The sequence below is a fragment of the Dipteris shenzhenensis genome, chromosome 31, assembly GCF_047967505.1.
Source record: "Dipteris shenzhenensis isolate YYH24624 ecotype China chromosome 31, Dip_SZ_1.0, whole genome shotgun sequence".
Taxonomy (NCBI): domain Eukaryota; kingdom Viridiplantae; phylum Streptophyta; class Polypodiopsida; order Gleicheniales; family Dipteridaceae; genus Dipteris; species Dipteris shenzhenensis.
In genome coordinates, this window is record NC_141626.1 from 45,495,590 (window position 1) to 45,519,382 (window position 23,793).

Below are 23,793 nucleotides of genomic sequence, written 5' to 3' on the forward strand. Positions count from 1 at the left end.
AATGTCACATCGATGGTTCTCAAGGGTGTGGAAAATGGTACCTTGAGGTGTAGAGCATTAAGCTATTTGAAAAGAAATAAAAAAAACGGTAAGGTATATCTTCATTTCCGTGTCTTTGTAGAGGCTTCAATGAACACACACAACAACAAAGGCTGATTGCCTCCTTGAAGAGGTGGAGTAAGAGGTGACCCGGCAAACCCTTGGAGATGGGACAACTTGCCCGGAATGTCGTTCAGAACCTGAGCTGATTAAATGCTTGCTGACCATTTTGTTCCTGGTTGGGTCATATTCTAGGCCCTGATCTGGGTCTCTGGCCAGTCAATTCAGCCATAAGTGGGCTCACCAATATGTTAGAAATCGACCAACAGAGGGTACGCACAGCGGAAGACTGATAGAATAGCCCAAGAGCTAACACACAGTGTGTGGGGAGTGGAATCACAAACTTCTTTACTTTAATGTGCTTCAAATAGATGTGCAGACTCATAAATAGACAATAATCCCCACACAGTGTGTGGGGAGTGGAATCACAAACTTCTTTACTTAAATGTGCTTCAAATAGATGTGCAGACTCATAAATAGACAATAATCCAGCCAGAGATAGAAGCTACCAAAAGAATATATTTCTGTCCAAAGCTATGGACACAATACAAAAGAGATAGATCCAAAGTCCTAGTAGAGCGTGGTGCGTGGTCCTTTGATCTTACCACCACGTACTTCTACTATCTGCCGGATATCTCTAGACTAGAGCCCCCGTGCTCCACCTCTAGCATATGTAGACTCTCCGTCTAGATTCCTTCCACCTTGCTGTCCGGAAGCCAGTCTAGGTGGGCAGCACCTTGATCTCAGCCTCCTCCTCCTCCTGTGTGTAGGTCCAAGGGTGGGATAACTGCTGCTGCTGTCTGCTTCCCAAATGCTGCTCCAAGTGAGTGATGATGAGGGCATAAAGCCCCTCCTTTTGTAGGCCCCCGAACCCACCGACCCAGGCCCATAATCTGGCCGACCTGGTCGGCTGGCCGACTTGTTTGGCCCCCTTTTGGGGCTCTATTTCTAGGGCAGATGCCCTCCAATCGCAGCACAGTTTCCAGCCTTGGTTCAGCCCTCTAGTCAGGCCTGGTTGGCTGACTATATCCAGCCCAACGAGCCTGTCGACCAAGGTCTTCTTCTCTGCTGTCCACCCGCCATGCATTGTGCCAGTTCTAGGGCCTTGATGCAGGTCAAATTTTTTCCCACAGGCACTGCCAACAGGTTGCCTCTCAGTCGCCTTTCTCCTGGGTATATTCCGCCATCTGGTGCTGCTCCAAATCTGCCTCTACCAGGCCAGATCCAGGCTGAATATCCATAGCCAACGTTCCGTCCATGAGCTCCATTTGTTGCAGTCACCATGGCTCCTCCAGGTACCTCACTTTTCTTCACTCTTTGATTCCTGCCCATATGCCAGACATAACCCTGCCCATGTGTCAGTCTCTCAAGACTCAGGTCCACCCCCCCAATGCTCTGCTCACATGGGGGCTCACAAACAGGGAGGTGACCTCTATTCCAACAATATAGCCCCACACTAGGGCCTGTATGGCAGATCCGATCATATGCACACCTAAATCCAAGTTGTCATACTTCTTTGTTCTCCTCAGATGGGGGCTCGCATGTGGGGGCTGGGGCATTGACTTTTGCTTTTGACACCCCTCAATGACCCATTGTGGCCAATACTCACTAGTCGTATGACATGCTCCCTCAGGGTTTATTGACATCTGCAGAAGGCCAAAAAAGCCTATGAGACCAAAACGTGAAACATCATGTGAGTACCAGGCCCCTCAAAGGGGTGACTATGGGCTGATCCCTGAAAGAGCTGTGAGGACGCGGAAAAGCTGACTGGGCTGAACCTGCCCTAAACTGCAACTACACCAACTCCAAGGTCTGATCAAGTGCTCGCCAACTTGCTCTAGTACGAGTGCGATCCCCCAGTGGCTATATTGGCTCATATTCCAGGCCCCTACTGTGCCCATATAATTGGCTCAATGCATCCGTACATAGTCTCATGAACAGTCCCCCAGAGTCGTACGTGGACTGTTCCAGCCTAGATATGGGCATTGAGCAATCCAACAAGGACATGTATTGAAGCCCCTTCATGGGCATGTGCTCTCCGGGCATGTATCTTCCCATATGGCAGCCATGCTTGCTGCCTGTCATGGCCCTTTGTTCTACTCGTATGGGGGCTCACATGTGGGGCATAAACTATACTTCTAACACGTCTATTTGCTTTGCTGTGATGCTTTGTCTTTGGTGCAATGTAACCTTGTCGTGTACATCATCAGTACACGAGGGGCATAGACCCTATACTTCTGACGCATCTGGTGCATTGCTTTGATGCTTTGTCTTGGATGCATTGTATCCTTGTTTTTCACGTCAGAAATTCTGATGTTCACCATATAAGAAACACTCTTGCTGGCAAAGATACAATTATCTGTTTTTTTAGGTGCTGTGGTAACTGTGGATACATTTCGAGTTTGATACTAAACCATGAGGAGTATACCTCGTGAAATTCTTGTGTTTGCTATGAGGGTTTCCAAGGCTCTCTTTGTTGGATTTGTGACTGTTTTAATGTCCATTTGGATTTTGCACTTTTATATGATGGACAATTCATGCCTCCCCCCACCCCCGGTGTTCCCCTTCTTTTTTTTTCTTAGGGGTGAGGGGGTCCACGTCTGTTTACTTTTGTTGTTTGAACCTACAAAAATACGCAAATGCATGAATTTTGAACAAAATATTCCGACTACAGGTTTATACAGGCACTGCATATGCTATTGATGGCTGTGCCACCTTCTTTCGTCAGGATCGTTTCTCATTAGTGAAGAAATATGAGGTATGGTCTACTGAAATATAGACTCTGCAGATAATGTACAAGAATGTGGGTTCCTGTGGGCTTCATCTGACGTGGTGCGCATCTGATGTTCAAATCAGGTTGAATTTAATAAAGCTGCACAGTCGTTGACAGAAGCTGTTATTCCTCCAGCCCAGAAGAAGGCAGCTTTGGGCCGCCTATTGAAGGTAATATATTGCTATGTTAATAACTGGTTCTGTATGCTTTTCTCCTTTTGAATTTGCTTTAAAGGAATGTGAGATGGTGGTCACTGTGCTGCAGGACAATGTGGCTCTTATTGTAGTTCTTGAAGCTCGTGACTCAAGCTATGGTGCTAAAGGCGCTGCTACCCCTGGCAAGAGGCAACTACTCTGTGTGGTAGGGTTTCATCTCATGTGTTGATTAATCCCTCAGTGTCTTTCCAGAATGCTTTGAAATCTCAGGGCAATGCACACCTTTGTTACACATACTAAAGCCTTCACCCTCAAACACACCATGAACAGTCTAGGAACTTGTAGAACAAGTGTTTTTCTTGTTTCATTTAAAACATTTGCCTTCGAGCTTGAGTTGAGTTTGCTTGGACCTTCTATTGTAAACACTACCTCTCAGACTAGACTTATAGCATCATTTGCTATTTACAACTCTCTTATAGGTAAGCTCGGTTAATATGACATCATGGACTTATCAATGGAAGTGTTGCCTTCAATCCTTCAAAGAGTAAGCCTTTGGCCTAGGAGATATTGTAGACAAAGTATTTGGAAGATGTGAATTGCCTGGATAGATGGTTGTTGAAGATAAAATATGGGTTTCCACCAACCTATGACACATTATGGACAAAGGAGCCCAAAGTAGTTAATCGGGTGGATAGGGAATTATTTGGGGTAAATGAAACTGGAAAATATGTGCCTCCTGTTGCTTATTGTTCCTGATGGCTGGTTTGACTTGAAACTGTGACCCTTCGTCAATGTTCTCGTATCTAGTATTCTTGAAACTAGTGGACACGTGTGGGTTTTTGAAAGTTGTCTTGAGAATGTTTGACTTGTAATGTGGTTCGAGTCAATGCCTCTACTTTGTCCTCTTGAAAACCAATAACCCCTTGGACATTGACGTAGTGTAGATGCTCATTTCATAAGGCCTGTAAATGAGAAGTTATGACCAATAGCATAGGTGGTGGATTGCTTCATATTTCAGCCCTCTAGAGATGTTGATGTGAGGACAGCAGCTTTGGCAGTCAAAACAGCCACAAATCAAGGCTGCATAGTGATGTGGCATGTATGGCTGCATACCTACAGCAAATGACATGGCAACCAGCCACATATCAAAGCGGCACATGATATTTCAAAAGTGTCACGTGCTGGCTGCTGATGTGGCAATTGGCTGCTATTATGGCAGTAGGCTGGGGACATGATGCACTCACATTCTTTGCACCGCCATCTCCCCCCCCCCCCCCCTTTTTCCCTTTTGCCCCCGTTCATCCCCTTCCTTCCCTCTCAACTGGAAAGAGGTAGGAGCTACATTGCGAGGCGCAGGTTAAGCAGTATAATTTTAATGACTTAAACTTGGATGGATCCAGGACTTTAAATTTGCAATTTTTGTAATCTGTGTGCCAAGAGAGTACTTTTTCATTAAATTTATTTAAAAAAGCATCTCCATTAAGAAAATTAAAGTTCGAGGCTCTCATTAGTCTTCACTTGATTTCTAAAATCAAAGAAAAGAAAGAGTTTGAAGCTATCTAATACTAGAGGCTGGTCTACATGAACTTCACTTGATTTCTAAAATCAGAACTAGAGTTTATGAGAAAACCTACAAATGCTAGAAAATGGAAAGAGGCAAGAGGGTTAAGCAACTTGATTAGCCTTCTCCTTTAGTGCTAGCCTTCAGCATGGCTGAGTTTGCCCTTCACCTCCGGAGTGCTGACAGAAACTCAGTATGAAGCAGCACTCCGGAGGTGAAGGGCAAACTCAGCCATGATGAAGGCTAGCACTTTGTATAAATGGATGCTCAAGTATGTGTGGGTGTGTGGATTTATATGTGTGAGAGCATATTTTTATACTATGGTCTACACCCATTGTTGGGCGCTGATGACGTCAGTGGGGATGTTATAGTAGCTAGTCCTTGCTATGCACGATGGAGTTTATGGTTTTCAATTTTATGAGTGACTATGGTGGATTGAAACTGCACTATGTTGTGTTTTTAGAGGATGAGTTTGGGAATGTTCTTGGATTCATCTAGGTATAAGCAACTTACAAGAGGTTCATTTAGACAAGAAGATGGACCTTCCAAGGATGGTACACCTTGAGAGCAGCTGTAAACTACTCGCTCATAGAAGACAGCAATTATAGCTCAGAAAAGACAGCAATTACACCTTCATAAGCTCTCCCTCACTCCCTCTCTCTACAGATGCACTAGGGCCCAGGACAAAGCGTCGGGCTGGACCCCCCCGAAGGTTTTTATTCATGAGAGAGAATTCGAGTACACAGTTCAGCGTAGAGCTGCTTCTATAAATTCCAAAACGTGAATGAATAATTACATGAGCTCTTAGGCTCTCTTTCTTGGCAACAAGCCACTTGTCAAATTCTACATTACTTTCCTAATTACATGCCACTAAGGGCAACTCTGGAGTCTTCGAAGCACTTGGTCACGTGAACGGCCTCCTAGATGCTTGTTAGGCTCCATAGCGCTTGGGAAAATAACCCTTCTTAGTACTTGCAACAATTAATTAAAGCGCACCACCATGGCACTCATTAATTGTTAGCGCTTTGCATGCAAATAATACACTGTGGACTAATTCTAGTCATAGTGGGTGTCCCCACTGAACACATGTGCACACATAACAAATATAAAAATATATTCTTTGGTTGATCGGAGTCAACGCTGTTGATCAAGAGTCGAGGCGCCTTAATTGTTGGCACAACTCTCCAACCGAAGTTGGCACAGCTTGGTTAACCGCAGTTAACCTTGGTATAAACTAAGTCTTACTTGACTGAAGTCAAGTATCTTTGACTGTAGTCAATTCTTTAACCAATAGAAAAACTCTTTTGACCATAATTAACCTAGATGGAAAACTCTTTAATTATGATTAAATAAATGGTCAATTGTACTTTGACTTAGGATATTTACATTGTGGTGACATCCGCTCGGTTTCTATTTAGTTGACCTCAATTGAAAAGCTTCCTTGTAAACATCCAAAAGTTGTGGATGATTGGACAACATGTCTTCATCCATTCACTTGCCATCCAATGCCGTATAATTCCTAGTACCTTGTAAAATTCCTTGCCCTGAGGGTCTTTGCGTACAGTATGGTACACAATCTGCTCTGGCTGAAGGACCTCCTCTAGCTCATCCACTTCTAGTGGATCCTCTGATATTGCCTCTGTTGGCTTTGGCCCTTGGAATTTCTTTAGAAGATTCACATGAAATGCATTGTGAATCCTCCAATGCTCTAGCAATGCGAACCTGTATGCAACCTCATTTATTCTTTCTATAACCTTGAAAGGGCCATAGTACCTGGGAGATAACTTTGCATACACTTTCTATTTGCCTTTAAACTTGCGGAGCCTAGCTTTCTCAAACTTTAAAAGTACCCAATCCCGTTCTTTGAGATCTAACTGTCTCCTATGCTTATCTGGAGCTCTTTTATGCTTCTCTTGAGACCTTTCAATTGCTGTCCCGACTTGGCTGTAAGCTGTTTGGAGATCTCTCACAAAGTGATCAGCTGCAAATATTTCGTCTTTGGTCCTCAGGATAGGTGGCAGAATCACCTTCCCATAGATGACCTCAAAGGGGGCTTTCCTTGTAGAGCTGTGTACTATATTATTGTAAGCAAACTCTACCAATTGTAGGTACTTTTCCCAGTCTGAACCTTGGTCACCCACGTAGCATTTCAGCATATCCAATGCTGTAAAATTTGCTACTTCACTTTGACCATCTGGCTGAGGATGGAAAGAAGAAGAATAATTCAGATTCGTCCCCATATTATTAAATAAAGCTCTCCAGAATAGACTGGTCATTCTAGGATCTCGATCACTGACAATGGACTTAGGCATACCATGGTGCTTAAAGATATGTGCCATGAAAAGCTTAGCCATATTATCTGCCTTTATGGTTTTGCTTCTGCCGTATTAGCGGAAATGCAAATTTCACCTTGTGAAGTTTTCGTCCACGTTGCGGCCTGCTGGTATTGCGATAATTCTTTCTATCTTAAATGGTGCGTTGCCCTATCAGCTAGATTTAGATACCCGTTTGGGAGAGACTAAAGTGAAATCGTTTAGACTTCACAAGCAGTTGTAGCTTGAATGAAGAGATTTGGATTACTTTTTGATTAGCCTTCTCCTTTAGTGCTAGCTTTCGTCATGGCTGAGTTTGCCCTTCACCTCCCGGAGTGCCGATAGAAACTCAGTACGAAGACTTTGTATAAATGGATGCTCAAGTATGTGTGGGTGTGTGGATTTGTATGTGTGAGAGCATATTTTTATACTATGGTCTACACCCACTGTTGGGCGCTGATGACGTTAGTGGGGATGTCATAGTAGCTAGTCCCTGCTATGCGTGATGGAGTTTATGGTTTTCAATCTTATGAGTGACTGTGAGATTGAAACTACACTATGTTGTGTTTTTAGAGGATGAGTTTGGGAATGTTCCTGGATTCATCTAGGTATATTGCGAACCGGAATGAAATGAGCTTGCTTGTTGAATGTATCAATGATAGTCTAAATTCCATCATTCCCTGACTTTGATCTTGGCAAATCAAAGATGAAGTCCATTGTAATAATTTCCCACTGTGCTTGAGGCACGGGAAGAGGCATAAGTAGGCCAAGTGCCTTCTGTCTATCATACTTCACTTTTTGACACAGCATAGGGGGTGCATGGCATTCTTCCAAAATCTTTTTCCTCATCTCCTGGGTGATGCATAGGCAATCATCTTTCATTAGATACCCATCTTTTAGGGAATAGTGACTGGTGGATTGGCCCTCTTGCATTTGCTGTAAAATCTCACCAAAATTTGCATCATATGTCCATTCTGATGTAATGCAGCGCCAACACACTCTCCACATGCATCACAATCAACATCAAAAGGTTGATAAAGATTCGGGACTATAAGAATAGGCTCTGTAGTCAACTTCTCCTTGAGTGTTTTGAATGCTTTCTTTTGTGACATTCCCCATGTGAAGGCTGCATTTTTCTTAGTAAGGTCATGTAGTGGAGCTGCGATATTAGCAAAATGCCTGATGAATCTCCTGTGACAGGAGCAAAGTCGAGAGAAACTACGGACTTCATGCACAGTTTTCAGCTCAGGCCATTCTTGGATGGCTCGGATCTTTGCAGGATCCATTTGTATCCCATTCTTAGATATTATGTGCCCCAGATAATGGATCTCTTCCAAAAAGAATTCACTTTTCTTGCTATTGGTAAAAAGTTGATGATTTCGAAGTTCTTGAAATACCAAAGCAAGATGTTCCGTGTGCTCTTCTTCTGTCTTTGAAAAGACTAGGATATCATCAAAGAAAGTACCCGTGAAGTGTCTGTACTTTCGGAAGATGCGATCCATCATTCTATTGAATGTGGTTGGAGCATTTGTCAACCCAAAAGGCATCACTAAGTATTCATACAACCCAAATGTAGTGCGAAAAGCTGTCTTATGCACATCTTGTGGTTGTATTCTGACTTGATGATAGCCACTCTTCAAGTCTATCCTGCTGAAAATTATTGCTCCTCTGAGCTGGTTAAGCACATCATCTATGCGTGGTATCAGAAATCTATTTTTGATGGTCATCTTATTCAATGCACATTCGAAAAGAACCATCTTTCTTCTGTACTAAAAGTACTAGTGAGCAAAAAGGAGACGAACTGGGCTGAATCAACCCTTTGGACAGCAAGTCTTGCTCCCGAGCCATAATCTCCTCTCTTTGAGTTGCACTGACTCTATAAGGTGGTCTATTTGGTGGCTCATTGGTCTCTTTGGGGGTAACTCCCATGGCAGAGCATCTGAAAAAGAATTTTTAAAGTTCACAAGAAACTGAATTTATCTTTGTCTGCATCATTCATTTCAGCATGCATATCATTCTCTTTTTCTTTTACAAAAACCATGTACGCGGAAATTGCAGACTTTATTGCTTTACCACATGTAACATTAGATACAATGGGGATAGTGTAGGCCATCTTTTGGTGGTTCTAGTGATGCCCTATAGGCCATGGTATGTGTCTTGTAGGCATAAGTGTAGGCACTTATAGTGTTAGTGCCTTCTATGCCACATAGGACACTTAGTCCTATGTGACACCTAGGACACTTAGTCCTAGGCCTAGATACAAGTACTTTGTACTTGTGTTTAAGAACCTTATCTAAATATTTTGACGTGACTTCTACATTGACTTCGTCCTGTACCTGCACTCTCTCTCTCTCTCTTCGTTTTGTACCTACAGTGGTATCAGAGCAGGTTTTGCTTCCAGCTCTCAAGCTCTCCTCAGCCCCGATCACTAGTACCTTCAGTGCTGTACTGTATTGCCACAGTCCATACGTGAGCAGACCTGCATCACCCGTACCTTCTGCGTCGTCGTCGTACATCCGTACTTTGCAGTCGTACACTGCGCAATACCTTCCGTACTATGCGTCATCACTTACCTTCAGTGGTAGTTCACCGTATGTTCGGTGAGCAATTTGCCGTACTTGCAGTGCGCCGTCGTACTGTACCGTACGTGAGAAGACCTGCGACGTACTCGTCCTCTGCGCAGTACATCCGCCGTAGTACTGTACCGTACGTGAGCATACTTGCGATCGTACGTTGCGCTATACTCCATCCGTACGTCGTATTGTACCGTACGTCATTTCGTACCTTCGCTGTACAAGGTCCTTGGTCTCACTGCAGTCATCTACAGATTTGGGGCTTTGCAGGACATTGCAAAATTTGGGGCTTTCACACATTTGCCCTCTTTTTGGCCTATTTGCCCTAAATAAATTTGGGGCTTTTGCCAAATTTGCTGTTTTTGCATCAAATTGCAGTACATTGGGTCAGATTGCAGGACATTCAGTTACATTTGCAGGACATTGAGTCAGATTTGCATAGATTGGGTCACATCTGAATTTGCCCTCTTTTTGGCCTATTTCCCCTCAATAAATTTGGGGCTTTTGCCAAATTTGCTGTTTTTGCAGTGAACATTGCCTGTCACAGTCACATTTGGGTCAGATCTGCATTTGCCCTTTGATTTGGGTCATAGATTTGCAGATATTTGCTGTCATTTTTGGGACAGCCAGCTTTTTTGCAGTGATAGCCTTGAGGCTTTTGGGTTTTCAGGTCTTTTACAGGTTATCACAGTTGCTATGGCTAGGAACAATCAAGATTTATTTGGGGTTCTTCGTGAAGATGATAAGTTGGATGGCACCAACTATCCGGTGTGGTCTTATCTCATGAAACATATTCTTGTTGCAAAGCATTTGTGGAATATTGTTTCCGGGACTGATCTGAGGCCAGCCAATGCTACAGTGGTTGTTTCTACTGCTGGTCCTTTTGCAGGTGGTACTTATCCTGATGCCTCTTCCTCTAGCACTCCTGCTGCTGCTCTTCCAACTCAAGAACAGTCTAGATGGGATGCAAGAGATGCAAATGCACATTCATGCATTGCTTTATCATGCAAGAGAATCATTATTCCACACATCTGGTCCTACAGGACAGCAAAGGATGCTTGGGATAAATTGGCTTCTCCATATCAGATTCGCAATGAAGCTCGTGTTGCATATTTGAGAAGGCAATTACAGGAAGTGAATATGAATGAAGGTGAGTCAATGGATGCATATTTGACAAAGGTCAAGGACCTCATGGAACAGCTTGCCAACATTGATGAGGTGGTGCCAAATTCACAGCTTGTTAGTACTACATTGAATGGACTACCAGATACATATCAAGGGTTTGCTACAACCCTTCTATTAGTGGCCATGGGTAATCCAGACCACTATTCTTTTGATCAGCTAGTTACTTTGCTTTTGCAGGAAGAGCAAAGTAGAGCTAACAGACAAGCCATTATTCCTGATCATGCATTTGCTTCACAGCAAACAGGAAGAGGCAAGGCTTCCAAGCCTATGGGCAAGCCAAAATCTGCGCATAGCAGCTGCAATTCCTCTACGCATAGCAGCTGCAATTCCTCCCATGCATCTAAAAATGCCGCAGATAAAGGAAAGAAGAAAAGATGCAACTATTGTCGCAAGCCTGGACATGACATTTCAGAATGCAGGAAGCGCATTGCTTCGGAGAAAAAGAAAGTAGGATTGACAGTTAATGCCTCACATGCCATTGAATCCCATGAGCCAGCAGATGCTTCACATGCACATGCTCTTCAGGATGATTGGGCATGGGCTGTCCATTGCTCATTTGATCCCTCCAAAGCTGATGCACTCTTTACTGCTAGTGATGCTCAGTCCTGGTACTTTGATAGTGGTGCTTCCAAGCATGTCACATCTTGTAGACAGTTGTTTCATTCTCTAACACCTCGAGGGGGGACTGTTACATGTGCCAATAATGCTTCATATGCTGTAAAAGGAGTTGGAGATGTGCAGCTTACATCCATTTCCAGCCGTCCTGTCACTCTGACAAATGTTCTTTTTGTGCCTGGCCTTGAAGTCAACTTGATTTCAATTTCAGCAATTGCTACTTCAGGTTTCAGAGTAATTTTTGATGGCTACAGATGCCTAGTATATGATCTTCGTGATGACAATGCCATAGTTCTCACTGGCACTTTGCAAAAAGGGCTTTATCACCTTGATCATCATTCAGCTGCACTTTCTATTGAAGCATTGGCCATTTCAGATCCACAGCTTGCTGAAACTCATCTTTGGCATGAGAGAATGGGCCATCTCAATTATAGAGCTCTTGCAAAGCTACATTCACAGCAGATGGCAAATGATGTACCTCAGACTCACATAGTTACTAAACATGTGTGTGAAGGTTGTCTTTTAGGTAAGATGCATCGATTTCCTTTTCAAAAGAATTGTCTAAAACTCTCACAAAGGAAATTGCAGCTAGTACACAGTGATGTCTGTGGCCCAATGAGGACAAATGCCATTGAAGGATACAAGTATTTCATGACTCTCATTGATGATTTCACAAGGTATTGCTGGGTATATCCTTTAAAGGCCAAATCTGAAGTTTTCTTATGCTTTCAGAGATGGCTGAATATGGTTGAGAATGAATCAGGATGCAAGCTTGTCACCCTTAACACAGATAGGGGGGGTGAGTATATGTCAAAGGAGTTTGATGCATTTCTATCCTCACGGGGCATTATTCACTCATGCACTACTCCTTACACTCCTCAGCAGGAAAAACAGGTCCACAATGGAGATGCCCAGATGCATGCTTAAGGCCAAGTCTGTTGGAGATAAGTGCAGTGTACTATTTCCTAGTCTACATTTGTCTAAGTCTAAGTCTAGTCTTTATGTCTTGAGTGTGTGTCACGTGGCACTTCTACAATTATCCCATAAGCACTCTTGCTTTATGTCTTGTACTTTATCCCATATATTCATGGGTCACATCATTGCAATCTATCTGTCTAGCTTGTGTCTTGTCTACACTCTTCTCAAGGTATTTCTTGTCTTTCAATCTTGTTATTTCATTTCCAGTTTCTAGTTCTAGTTCTTGCTTCCATATTTCAACATGGTATCAGAGCTAGTTTGATCCTTCTTCTCTCCCCTCAGTCTGCCTCTTCTCAGATCTCTCCCCCGCTCAAGATCTGCCCCTCTTCTCAGATTTCTCCCTCTTCTCATTTCTCCCTCTTTCTGCCCCGCCATTGCGCGCCAGATCTTCGCACCAGATCTGTGTGTTTCTGCTCCAGATCTGCGTCAGATCTGCGCTCCAGATCTGCGCACCATTTCTGCCAGATCTGAGCGCCAGATCTGCGCAGTTCAGCCACAGATCTGAGCGCCATTTCTGCCAGATCTGAGCGCCAGATCTGCGCAGTCCTGCTGTCACTCCTGCACCCGCTCCTGCTGTCGCTCCTGCATCAACGTCCGTACTCCGCTGTCCGTACAGTCTGTACGACTGTACGAAATCCGTACCTGCACAGGCGGACTTCTCCAGCTGCTGTTCGAAATCTGCTCCATCTTCACGGAGATCTGCGCCATCTGTTCGACCTCCTGGACTGCGCCCTTTTTTGCACCTCTACCTCTGCCTGGGATTAAGGTACTGTGCTTTGCCTCTTTCAAGTTTGCTGAGCAGTCTCTTCTTTTTGCTGGTTCCTCTTGCTTCGATGGGCTGTCATATGCTATGGCCTTGACAAAGTAGTGAGAGAACCGGCTTCTTGCATCTCTCCTCTCATTTATTTCTGCAATATTGTAAGGGAATAGACACTGGCCTTGCATCCTAGCAAGAGTTAAGACCTTCCCACATGGCATCTTCCTCTCATTCTCTCATATCTATCGACAAATTTAATGGGTCCAACTTTTATACTTGGCAAATCAAAATCAAGTGCCATCTTATGAAAGAAGGTCTTTGGGACATTGTTCACCGTGCTGCTCCTGAAGGTCCCTCTGAGCAAGTTGTCACTGCCAAGAACGACAAAGCCTATGCTATCATATTACTCGGCCTTGGAGATGATTACATTCATCACATCTCCGACATACAGTCTGCTCCTCAAGCATGGATCACTTTGGATACCCTTTTTGGAGCCCGATGTAAAAACTCTAAGATTGCACTTATGATCTCATTCTTTGATCTACATATGCAGGAAGAAGCTACTATAGCCTCTCATGTCAATTATCTTCGCAGTCTTATGGTTCAGCTTGCGTCAGTCAAGTCTCCCATCTCCGAAGATATTGCTATTGCTGTGCTTCTCAAAAGCTTACCTGACACCTATGCTACTCTTGTCACTACCTTCAAGTATCATAATAATCCTTCTCTTGAGGGTGTCATCAATGCTCTCCAAGAGGAAGAAAGAACTCAACAACGAAAGGTAACTGACACTGCATGTTTAGCAAAGAAAGGAAGTTCTAAGGTAAGAAAGCCTTGCACCCATTGTGGCAAAACTAGTCATATGGAGAAGGACTGTTTCAAGGCTCATCCATGCACCATTTGTGGCCGTGATAATCACCGGGAGAGGGACTGCTACTCCAAAACCTCTACATCAGCCCGTGCATCTACCTCAGCCCATGTTGCTGCAACATCTCCATCAGCTGATCCTGCTGTTCCTTCCTCACATGATGAGAAGTGGGCGTTCTGATTACTTCTATGTCTTGTCTACCACCTTGACCACCGATGATGTAGGTCAACGGGTTCTAGTGTCTTGGTCTTTCTATTTTTCTACAGTCAGTCTTCTGTCTATCTAGTCTTGTCTTTCTGTCTATTTGTCTATCAATCTGACTGTGTTTTAGATCCATCTTGTCCCTACCCTTGTGGACCCATATGAGGATATCACTTGAGGAGGGGTGTCTCAAGATCTTTTGTCTGTCATGTTTTCTATCTTGTCTCTCAGTCTATCAGTCTTTATGTATGTCTTCTAGTCTTGTCTTTCTGTCTTACTCCTAGTGTCCACTTAAGGAGGGTGTTGGAGATAAGTGCACACTAAGTGTAAGTCTAAGTCTAGTCTTTATGTCTTGAGTGTGTGCTATGTGGCACTTCTACAATTATCCCATAAGCACTCTTGCTTTATGTCTTGTACTTTGGCCCATATATTCTTGGGTCACATCATTGCAATCTATCTGTCTAGCTTGTGTCTTGTCTACACTCTTCTCAAGGTATTTCTTGTCTTTCAATCTTGTTATTTCATTTCCAGTTTCTAGTTCTAGTTCTTGCTTCCATATTTCAACAAAGTCTTTGCCCGCCCAATAAATTTTGGCTTGATGCAGTAATGTGTGCCAACTATGTGCTGAATAGATCACCTACACGGGCATTAAAGACTATTACACCTTATGAAGCATTGAAAGGCAGGAAGCCTTCACTTTCACACATGAAAGTTTTTGGGTCTCTTGCATATGTTCATGTACCATCTCAGCTGAGACATAAGCTTGATGACAAGGCAATCAAATGCATATTCATTGGTTACAGCCAGGAGAGCAGAGGGTATCGGTTATATCAACCAAATATTGGGAAGATTATTGTCAGTAGAGATGTGATCTTTGCTGAACATTCAGCTTCTCCTCTTGTGGACTGCAAAGCAAAGCCAGATATTGACATGTTTGATGCCTTTGAATCTTGGTTACCTCTACCATCATCAGAAGAGGATTTTGAGCAGCAACATGCGCCTCCTGCAGGCCCTCCACAAAGCAATAATCAGCCTCAACCTCATGCTGATTTGCAGGTTTCTCTTCCGGCACAAAATGATCCCATTACTCATGATGCAGTCATTGAAGAAAGAGCTGTTAATAGACAGCAAAGGCAAGTTCCCAGATGGCTTCTGGATACATTGAGGGACAGCAAACAAGATCAGCCTTTTGCTGCCCGGACAAGATCAGGGAATAGACACCATGGTCACTTTCTTGAGTTTGCACTCCTTGCTACAACTTGCAATGAAGAGCCTTTGTGCCATAAAGATGCTTTGACAGCAAAGAGTGGATGGATGCAATGAAAGCTGAGTTACAATCTATTGCCAAAAATGACACTTGGGAATTAGTAGATCTCCCACCTGGCAAGCATGCCATTGGAATGCGGTGGGTCTACAAATTAAAAAGGAAATTTGATGGCAGCATAGATCGATACAAAGCCCGTCTTGTTGCAAAAGGGTATGCCCAACAACAAGGCATTGACTTTGAGGATGTGGGAGCAAGATGATTCAATGTGGGACCATTCAATGTGTCATTGCCATTGCAGCCCATCATCATTGGCAAGTGCACCAACTTGGCATCAAGACTGCTTTTCTTCATGGGGATCTGCAGGAAGAAGTCTATGTTACACAATCTCCTGGCTTTGACGTTGTTAATTCTGAAAATAAGGTATGCCGGCTTAGAAAAGCCCTGTATGGTTTGAAGCAGGCACCCAGGGCATGGTATGCCAAAATTCATGCACACTTACTATCCCTTGGTTTTCATAATAGTCCCACAGAACCCACTCTTTATTTCCGTGGGAGTGGATCTGATTTTTTAGTGCTGATTTTATATGTGGATGATATGCTTATCACGGGCCCAGATACTCAGCAAATTGCAGCTTTCAAGGCTGATTTGCAGCAGATTTTTGATATGTCAGACATGGGACAGCTCCATTATTATTTGGGCATTCAGTTTGCTCATGTTGAGGGGGGTATCATGATGTCTCAGTCCAAGTATATTGGACAGCTCCTTGATCGTTTTCAGTTTGAGGATTGCAAGCCAATCTCTACTCTAGTGAACCCTGGCTTCAAATTCTCAGCTCATGATGGGAGCGCACCATATGATATCACTCTTTATCAGCAGGCTGTTGGATGTCTTATTTATTTATGTCACTCCAGACTTGACTTGCAGTATGCAGTATCTCAGCTCAGCAGATTCATGCACATGCCCAGTTCACAGCATTGGCAGGCAGTGAAGAGAGTCTTCAGATATCTCAGAGGCACTCAGGATTTAGCCCTCTTCTATGGTGATTAGGGTTCACTTATCATGCATGCTTACACGGATAGTGATTGGGCAGGATGTTCCGACACTAGAGTGTCACATACTGGCAATTGTTTTTTGCTTGGCAATTCATGTATTTCTTGGCTCAGCAAGAAGCAACCGACAGTTGCCACGTCTAGTTGTGAGGTTGAGTACAGGGCAGCCTTCACCGCTACAGTAGAGTGTGTTTGGCTTCGACAGTTACTTACAGATCTTGGTATTTGCCAGACATCCTCCACTATTATCTACACTGACAGCCAGAGTGCTTTGGCCATTGCGCGTAACCCAGTGTTTCATGTGCGTACCAAGCATATTGAGGTTTACTATCATTATGTTCGGGAGCGGTTGTCAGCAGGAGACATAGAGTTGTCCTATCTTCCCACAGAGGACAACATCGCAGATATGTTTACAAAGGCACTTCCTCGTCCCAAGTTCGAAGTCTTCCGACAGGCTTTACACTTGGTTCCCTTTGTTACATGATCTGACATTCCTTGTACATTCATAGGTGGCTATATCCTTTTGGATGAACATGTGCCACCATGACCAGAAAACTACCAGGTATTCTGAGACGTTTCCAGAGTACTTCAGCCCATCCCATGGCGGGGGGTTTGTAGGCCATCTTTTGGTGGTTCTAGTGATGCCCTATAGGCCATGGTATGTGCCTTGTAGGCATAAGTGCAGACACTTATAGTGTTAGTTCCTTCTATGCCACATAGGACACTTGGTCCTATGTGACACCTAGGACACTTAGTCCTAGGCCTAGATACAAGTACTTTGTACTTGTGTTTAGGAACCTTATCTAAATATTTTGACGTGACTTCTACATCGACTTCGTCCTGTACCTGCACTTTCTCTCTCTCTCTTCGTTTCGTACCTACAGATAGCTTTCCCTTTATTCCTGGCAACTAAATGCTGGTTTTGCCCCCTATGGATAAAACTCAGCACCCTCTCAGGGTATTCTATTGTTACTTCCTTTCGATGGATCTACGGTGTACCAAGTACAACATCATGTTGCTTGAGAGGAGAAATTAAGAAGTCCTGCTGATCTACATAGCTCTGCACATGGACACGAAGCTTTCCAATCAAAGGAGTAACTTGCACTGGATTTCCCTGGAACATTTGATCAGCATCAAGAGCTCTGCCTAGCTCTTCAATTTTAATCCCTAATCTCAGGGCTAAATCTTCGGATGTAAAATTCTCTGTAGACCTTGGATCAAATAGGATTAATGCTTGTTGATCTCTTACCTTCCCCCATGATAGCAAAAGCTCTTTTTCCTTTGGGTCTAAGGTACTACCCAAAACATCAAGGATTGTTCCCACCATTGGTCTTGGTAGTCTGGTTGGGTCAAGTTAACTAGACCTATAACTAGTCCACTAACCAAGGTTAAGTTAGATTAACCCTTGGTCAGCCATATCAGCATCCACGTCACGTGTCAGAATGCCAGGTCATCTCACATGTGCATGCCACGTTATCCTTGCATGTGGGTCTGCCACATCAGCTGACACGTCAGAATGACAAGTCAGCACTGTTTTGTGCACTGCCACGTGTCGTTTGTGCCACGTCAGCCACCTGCCAAGACCCCCTCTGCCACGTGTGCGCCACGTCATTTGCTAAGCTGTGTGCCACGCCACCTAAGGTTTGAGACCTTGGCTAGTTTGGTCGGCGTCGCACGTCGTCGGAGCCTTATACGTGCAGCGCAAAGAATCGACGATGGAGGAAAAAAGAAATTCCTTTGTTCACGTCTCTCGTCGCGCCATCGCGTTAGGACAAAAGCAGCTTCTTCTAATTGCGCTCCGCGTCGCCAGCCTGGCTAGTTGTATGGTCATCTTCTCCAACGTATCCGCCTTCCATTTCTTTTAGCAACGAATGATGAAAGCACCCGTCCAGCACAGGCGCCTCTAGAGCATAGCTTTGAGCGTCAATTTGGCGATGCAAACCTCCACCCGTGCATGCCCCTCTGCGACCTTTTCCATTAGTTATTTGGTCGCTTATTCGTCAGCATCCCGTCGATGACAACCTTCCCTTTAAGCCAATTCTCCGCCAGGCGTTCTTTCGATGTTGCGTTGGAGATCCCAGGCCTACCCGTTAATTCCTCTCCTTTGTTAGAATCGTCACAGCCTTAAAAGGCTATGAGCCTAAGCTCTGATACCAATGTAAACTACTCGCTCATAGAAGACAGCAATTACAGCTCATAAAAGACAGCAATTACACTTTCATAAGCTTTTTCTTACTCCCTCTCTCTACAGATGCACTAGGGCCCAGGACAAAGCGTCAGGCTGGATCCCCCCGAAGGTTTTTATTCATGAGAGAGAATTCGAGTACATAGTTCAGCGTAGAGCTACTTCTACAAATTCTAAAATGTGAATGAATAATTACATGAGCTCTTAGGCTCTCTTTCTTGGCAACAAGCCACTTGTCAAATTCTACATTACTTTCCTAATTATATGCCACTAAGGGCAACTCTGGAGTCTTCGAAGCACTTGGTCATGCGAACGGCCTCCTTGATGCTTGTTAGGCTCCATAGCGCTTGGGAAAATAACCCTTCTTAGTACCTGCAACAATTAATTAAAGTGCACCACCATGGCACCCATTAATTGTTAGCGCTTTGCATGCAAATAATACACTGTGGGCTAATTCTAGTTACGGTGGGCGTCCCCACCACTGAACACATGTGCACACATAAGAAATATAAAAATATATTTATTCTCAGGTTGACCAGAGTCAACGCTCTTGATCATAATTAAAGGGCTTTAACCAAGGACAGGGGCGCCTTAATTATAGTCAAGTCTCTCTAACCGAAGTTGGCACAACTCTCTAACCGAAGTGGCATAGCTTGGTTAACCGTGGTTAACCTTCTTGGTATAAACCAAATCTTCCTGACTGAAATCAAGCTTACTTGACCGAAGTCAAGTATCTTTGACCGTACTCAATTCTTTGACCATTAAACTCTTTTGACCATAATTAACCTAGATGGAAAACTCTTTAATTATGATCAAATAAATGGTCAACTGTACTTTGAGTCACGATATTTACATTGTGGTGACAGCAGCTAGGGTAGGTCATAGATGATAATAATCAGCGTCCACCTATCCCTCATGGTTAGCATGAGAACAAGAGGGGCTTCATAGACACCTAAACGCACTATAGTCCTTTTGTGAGTCTCATGATTTGAAGGTCAACCTGGGTAAAACCAAGGTCATGATCTTTAATACATCTCGAGCCATCATGCGTCAAGAGCAGTTCACATTTGCGGGGTCATTTGTTGAGATAGTTTCATCATACACTTATCTTGGGGTTATCTTCTCCGGAGCCAGCTTCACTATGAGACCCGCGATGCAGGCACGCTTGAGTAGAGGATATGCTTCATTGGCCAGACTAGAGAGGCAATGCTTCCGCTCGCACTTTCAGGATCCACGTACCAAGGGGTTGCATTTTGACTCCTTGGTTCGCCCAGCAGGGATGTATGGCAGCCCTTGTTGGGGGCCAGACTTGTCGGATACAGAGTGGGCCCGTGTGGAGTGGCTACAGGTTCTCATGTTATCACGGATGATTCATGGTAAGTCATCCGTTCTTCACTAGATCATTCAGGCTGAGTTTGGGTCAACCCCTTTACAGCTAGATGCTGCATTTTAGGTCATCACGTATCTGTACCGAGTTAGGGAATATGGGGATTATACCTCGAGGCGTAGCAGGCTACCATGGATAGCTCTATCCTCTTGTATGGCACTTGTAGCAGGAGGAGACGAGAGGTGCTGGTATGCATGTACAAAGAGATGGTTTGAGCGATTGGGGCTCCACATGGATAGACTACCTCCCTTTCATTACAGCATGGATGCTTCTTTACAGCTAGATGCTGCATTTTAGGTCATCACGTATCTGTACCGAGCTAGGGAATATGGGGATTATACCTCGAGGCGTAGCAGGCTACCATGGATAGCTCTATCCTCTTCTATGGCACTTGCAGCAGGAGGAGACGAGAGGTGCTGGTATGCACGTACAGAGAGATGGTTTGAGCGATTAGGGCTCCACATGGATAGACTACCTCCCTTCCAGTATAGCATTGATGCCGTTTTCTCTCCTCTTATCACACGAGGTCAACCAGGTTATCCGTGAGGATCTACTATAGCTACATACATTTCGGACCTGGTTGGGACCGAGTGAACTCCCAGTGAAGCTTAGCTACTACAGAGATCACTTCTTACATATCACAGCGGAGGGTTTCATTGACCCACCGGGATACACGCAGATTCACCTACCCCACTTGTTGAGGATCTCTCTTGGGCAGTTTCGGTTCTCTTCACACATACTTCACATCGAGAGCGGTAGAGTAGAGCGACTACCCAGGGAGAGATGCATATGCACAGTGTGTGACATGCAGGAGGTTGAGACAGAGGAGCATTTCATCTTCAGGTATCCTATGTACTATGAGATCCGAGGGCATTTCCACTGCCTCTTCAGGGATAGTTATGGGATTTTGGCGTGTTTCCTCTCCTACCCAGACCAGCGGTGTTTGGCAGGTTTCATTCATGAGGCACTTAGACATCGTGAGAGGATACTCCGAGCACGGAGACAGGAGCAGACTTCTTCCTCGGATGATCCCTCTCAGAGCTCTATCACGGAGTTCTTTCAGATAGACGAGGCCTCGACATGATCATGACCCGGAGCCTGTGACCCGATAGCTCAGATAGAGGGTCGACACATAGATCACACTTGGGGACATCCCCTCCTTGTTTAGAGTCGGAGCCCGACTGACGGGGTCACAGTAGCCCGTGGTCAGATGTAGAGCTATGACCAGGAGACATGCCAGACCGCACCTTTGAGTGGCCGACAACACTCTATTGCCGACTTCATGTCTTCATTGTCTCATCCATCTTGATATCTTGCTGCTGCTGCTGCTGATGATGATATTGATGACGATGCTGAGATGGATACATAGTCGGCCATCGACATGACTATGTTGTATTGCCATTCTGCATTTTTGCATTTTGCATTGGTATGGACGCTCGTTTAGTAGCTCCACTACCACAGCTTGTTGTATCAGGATTTTCACAGTCTCATAGACCCATTGGTCTTCCGAAGACATCAATAAATTTTCTTTCTTTCTTTCTTCTTTCTAGACAAAGGCAGGTTCCCCATCTGATTCAGTGATTTGGAACCCAGTGGTGTGCTATGAGTCACTCTGCTGGTATCACAGCCAGTCATGGGTTGCAAGTTGCAGCCTCGGGATGGAGGTCGATGTAAAACCTCTTTCGTTGATGTTTGGCTCCATAATGTTTATACCTTATGTTCGATCTTTGATAGGTAGGTTCTTGGAGGATAGTTGAGCATCACGTGCATTTGCATAAGGCCTAGCCTGCAGGCTCCTCTATACTCACTGATGAAGGAATCCCCTGGTAGTACATTCCACCAAATCAAACTGCAAATTCATTGGGTGAAATACTGATCACATGGGTTGTATGAGACTGCAAGTTTCTCATCTCTTGCAGTGATTGGAAACTCGGTGGTGCGCTAGGAGATCAGTCCAGTCTCTCTGATTTTCCCAGAATCCTGGGAGACTGCTGGCAGTTATCACGAACAGTCATAGCTGGATTGCTCCTGATGGAGGTCGATGTGCAGTGATCCTGTTTGATGTTTGGCTGGATAATGTTTTTACCTTGTGTTCGATGTGCGAGTAGGGATAGGAAGGTTTTTGGGGAATATTTGAGCATGCATGTATCTGCAAAAGGTCTAGCCTGCAGGCTCCTACATTCGCAGGTATAAGGAATCTGCTGGCTGTGTAGTCCACCAAATCAGACTGCAAATTCCATAGGACAAATACTGTTCCCATAGATTATAGGATGCATGTATTGGCCAATACAACATGGTCCATTCTCAGTATAATATTATTAGAAATCGACCAACAGAGGGTACACACAGCGGAAGACTGATAAATAGCCGAGGAGCTCACACAGTGTGTGTGGGGGGTGTGGAATCACAAACTTCTTTAACTTATGTGCATAGGATAGATATGCAGACTCATCAATAGACAATGAACCAGCCATATAGAAGACACCAACATAATATATTTCCGTCCAAAGCTAAGGAGAGATAGATCCAGAGTCCCACCAATGGTGTGGTCCTCTGATCTTACCACAAGGTCCTTCTCCTATTTGCCGGCTATCTCTAGACTCGAGTCTGCGTGCTCCACCTCGAGCGTCTGTAGACTTTCTGTCAAGAATGATCTCAGCAACCTTCTGCCCTAGAAGACAGTCTCGGTTCAGCCTCTCCCTGGAGCTAAGTCTGCAGCAACACCTCTCTCCTTCACTTCCTGTGTAGAGGCCTGAGGATGGTGCATATGCTGCTCCTTTCTGCTCCTCCAAAAGCTGCAAGGCTGGATGCCTGAATGAGGCCTGAGGCCTCTCCTTTTATAGGGCAAGGATGCCCCTTCATATGGACCGTCTAGCAGCCCTAAAAAACCGACCCAGCAGTCCCCCCCATGGGCTCACAAAACTAGGCCCCTTCATGGCCATTTGCAGGGCCGACCTGCCACGTGGCATTGCACCACTGGCCAGGGCCCTACTGCCTCAGATCCAGGGCCTTTTGCCCTGCATCTTTCTTCATGCAGGCGCCTCCTGCTGCAGCGTCCTTGCCTCCTGCCAGGCCCTCACCAGCCCCATACAGCCACGTTTGCACACCGTACCCTTCTGTACTTGATGCGCCATCTGTTCTTGCTGGAAAACCCTGCGCAATCAGGCTGCTGCAGGTCCCTGACGTCCATGTGTCTGCTCCGTACTGCTTTCACCATCAGGAGCTCCACCACTTACCAGGTACTCTTCTTAGCCCATTGGCCCTGTCTCGATAGCTGCCCACATGGCAGCCTGTGTGCTGCCCATGTGGCAGCCTCTGCCTTTTGCTGTGTGCTGCCCACATGGCAGCTCATGTGCTGTCCATGTGACAGCCCCAATACACCCTGGTCTACCTCCCCCATACTCTCCTCATATGGGGGCTTACAAATGGGGAGGTGACCTTCCAACAAATATATATCTACAATAATATCTGATCTGGGATGCCACTTTATTACAAAGTTCACCTTCTAACAGTGAAAGTTTTTGGATAATATTTGGCCATGACACGCATTCGAACGAGGCCTAGCCTGCAGGTTCCTCCTACATTCGCAGGGGGTGTGTAGTTGACCAAATCAAACTGCAAACTCCATAGGACAAATACTGATCACATAGGTTATAGGAGACATTAATTGGCCAATAAAACATTTTTTCCATTCTCAGTATAATATATATCCACAAAAATATCTGATCTAAGATGCCACTTTATTACAATGTTCATCTCCTAACAGTGAAGGGCATAAAGGCCTAGCCTGCAGGCTCCTACTACATTCTCAGGGATAACGAATCTGCTGGC

The 23,793-nt window shown here is 44.7% G+C and overlaps 1 protein-coding gene across 1 annotated transcript in view; it reads left to right on the forward strand.

The window, feature by feature from the left end:
* The window catches only part of LOC147881521 (carbon catabolite repressor protein 4 homolog 1-like), a 40,312-nt gene that overhangs the window by 12,526 nt on the left and 3,993 nt on the right, over positions 1 to 23,793 (forward strand). The window contains exons 4-6 of the mRNA XM_087402282.1: positions 2,774 to 2,857; positions 2,956 to 3,042; positions 3,137 to 3,232. Of these exons, the coding sequence (XP_087258408.1) occupies positions 2,774 to 2,857; positions 2,956 to 3,042; positions 3,137 to 3,232 (267 nt within the window). The remainder of the gene's footprint in view (positions 1 to 2,773; positions 2,858 to 2,955; positions 3,043 to 3,136; positions 3,233 to 23,793) is intronic.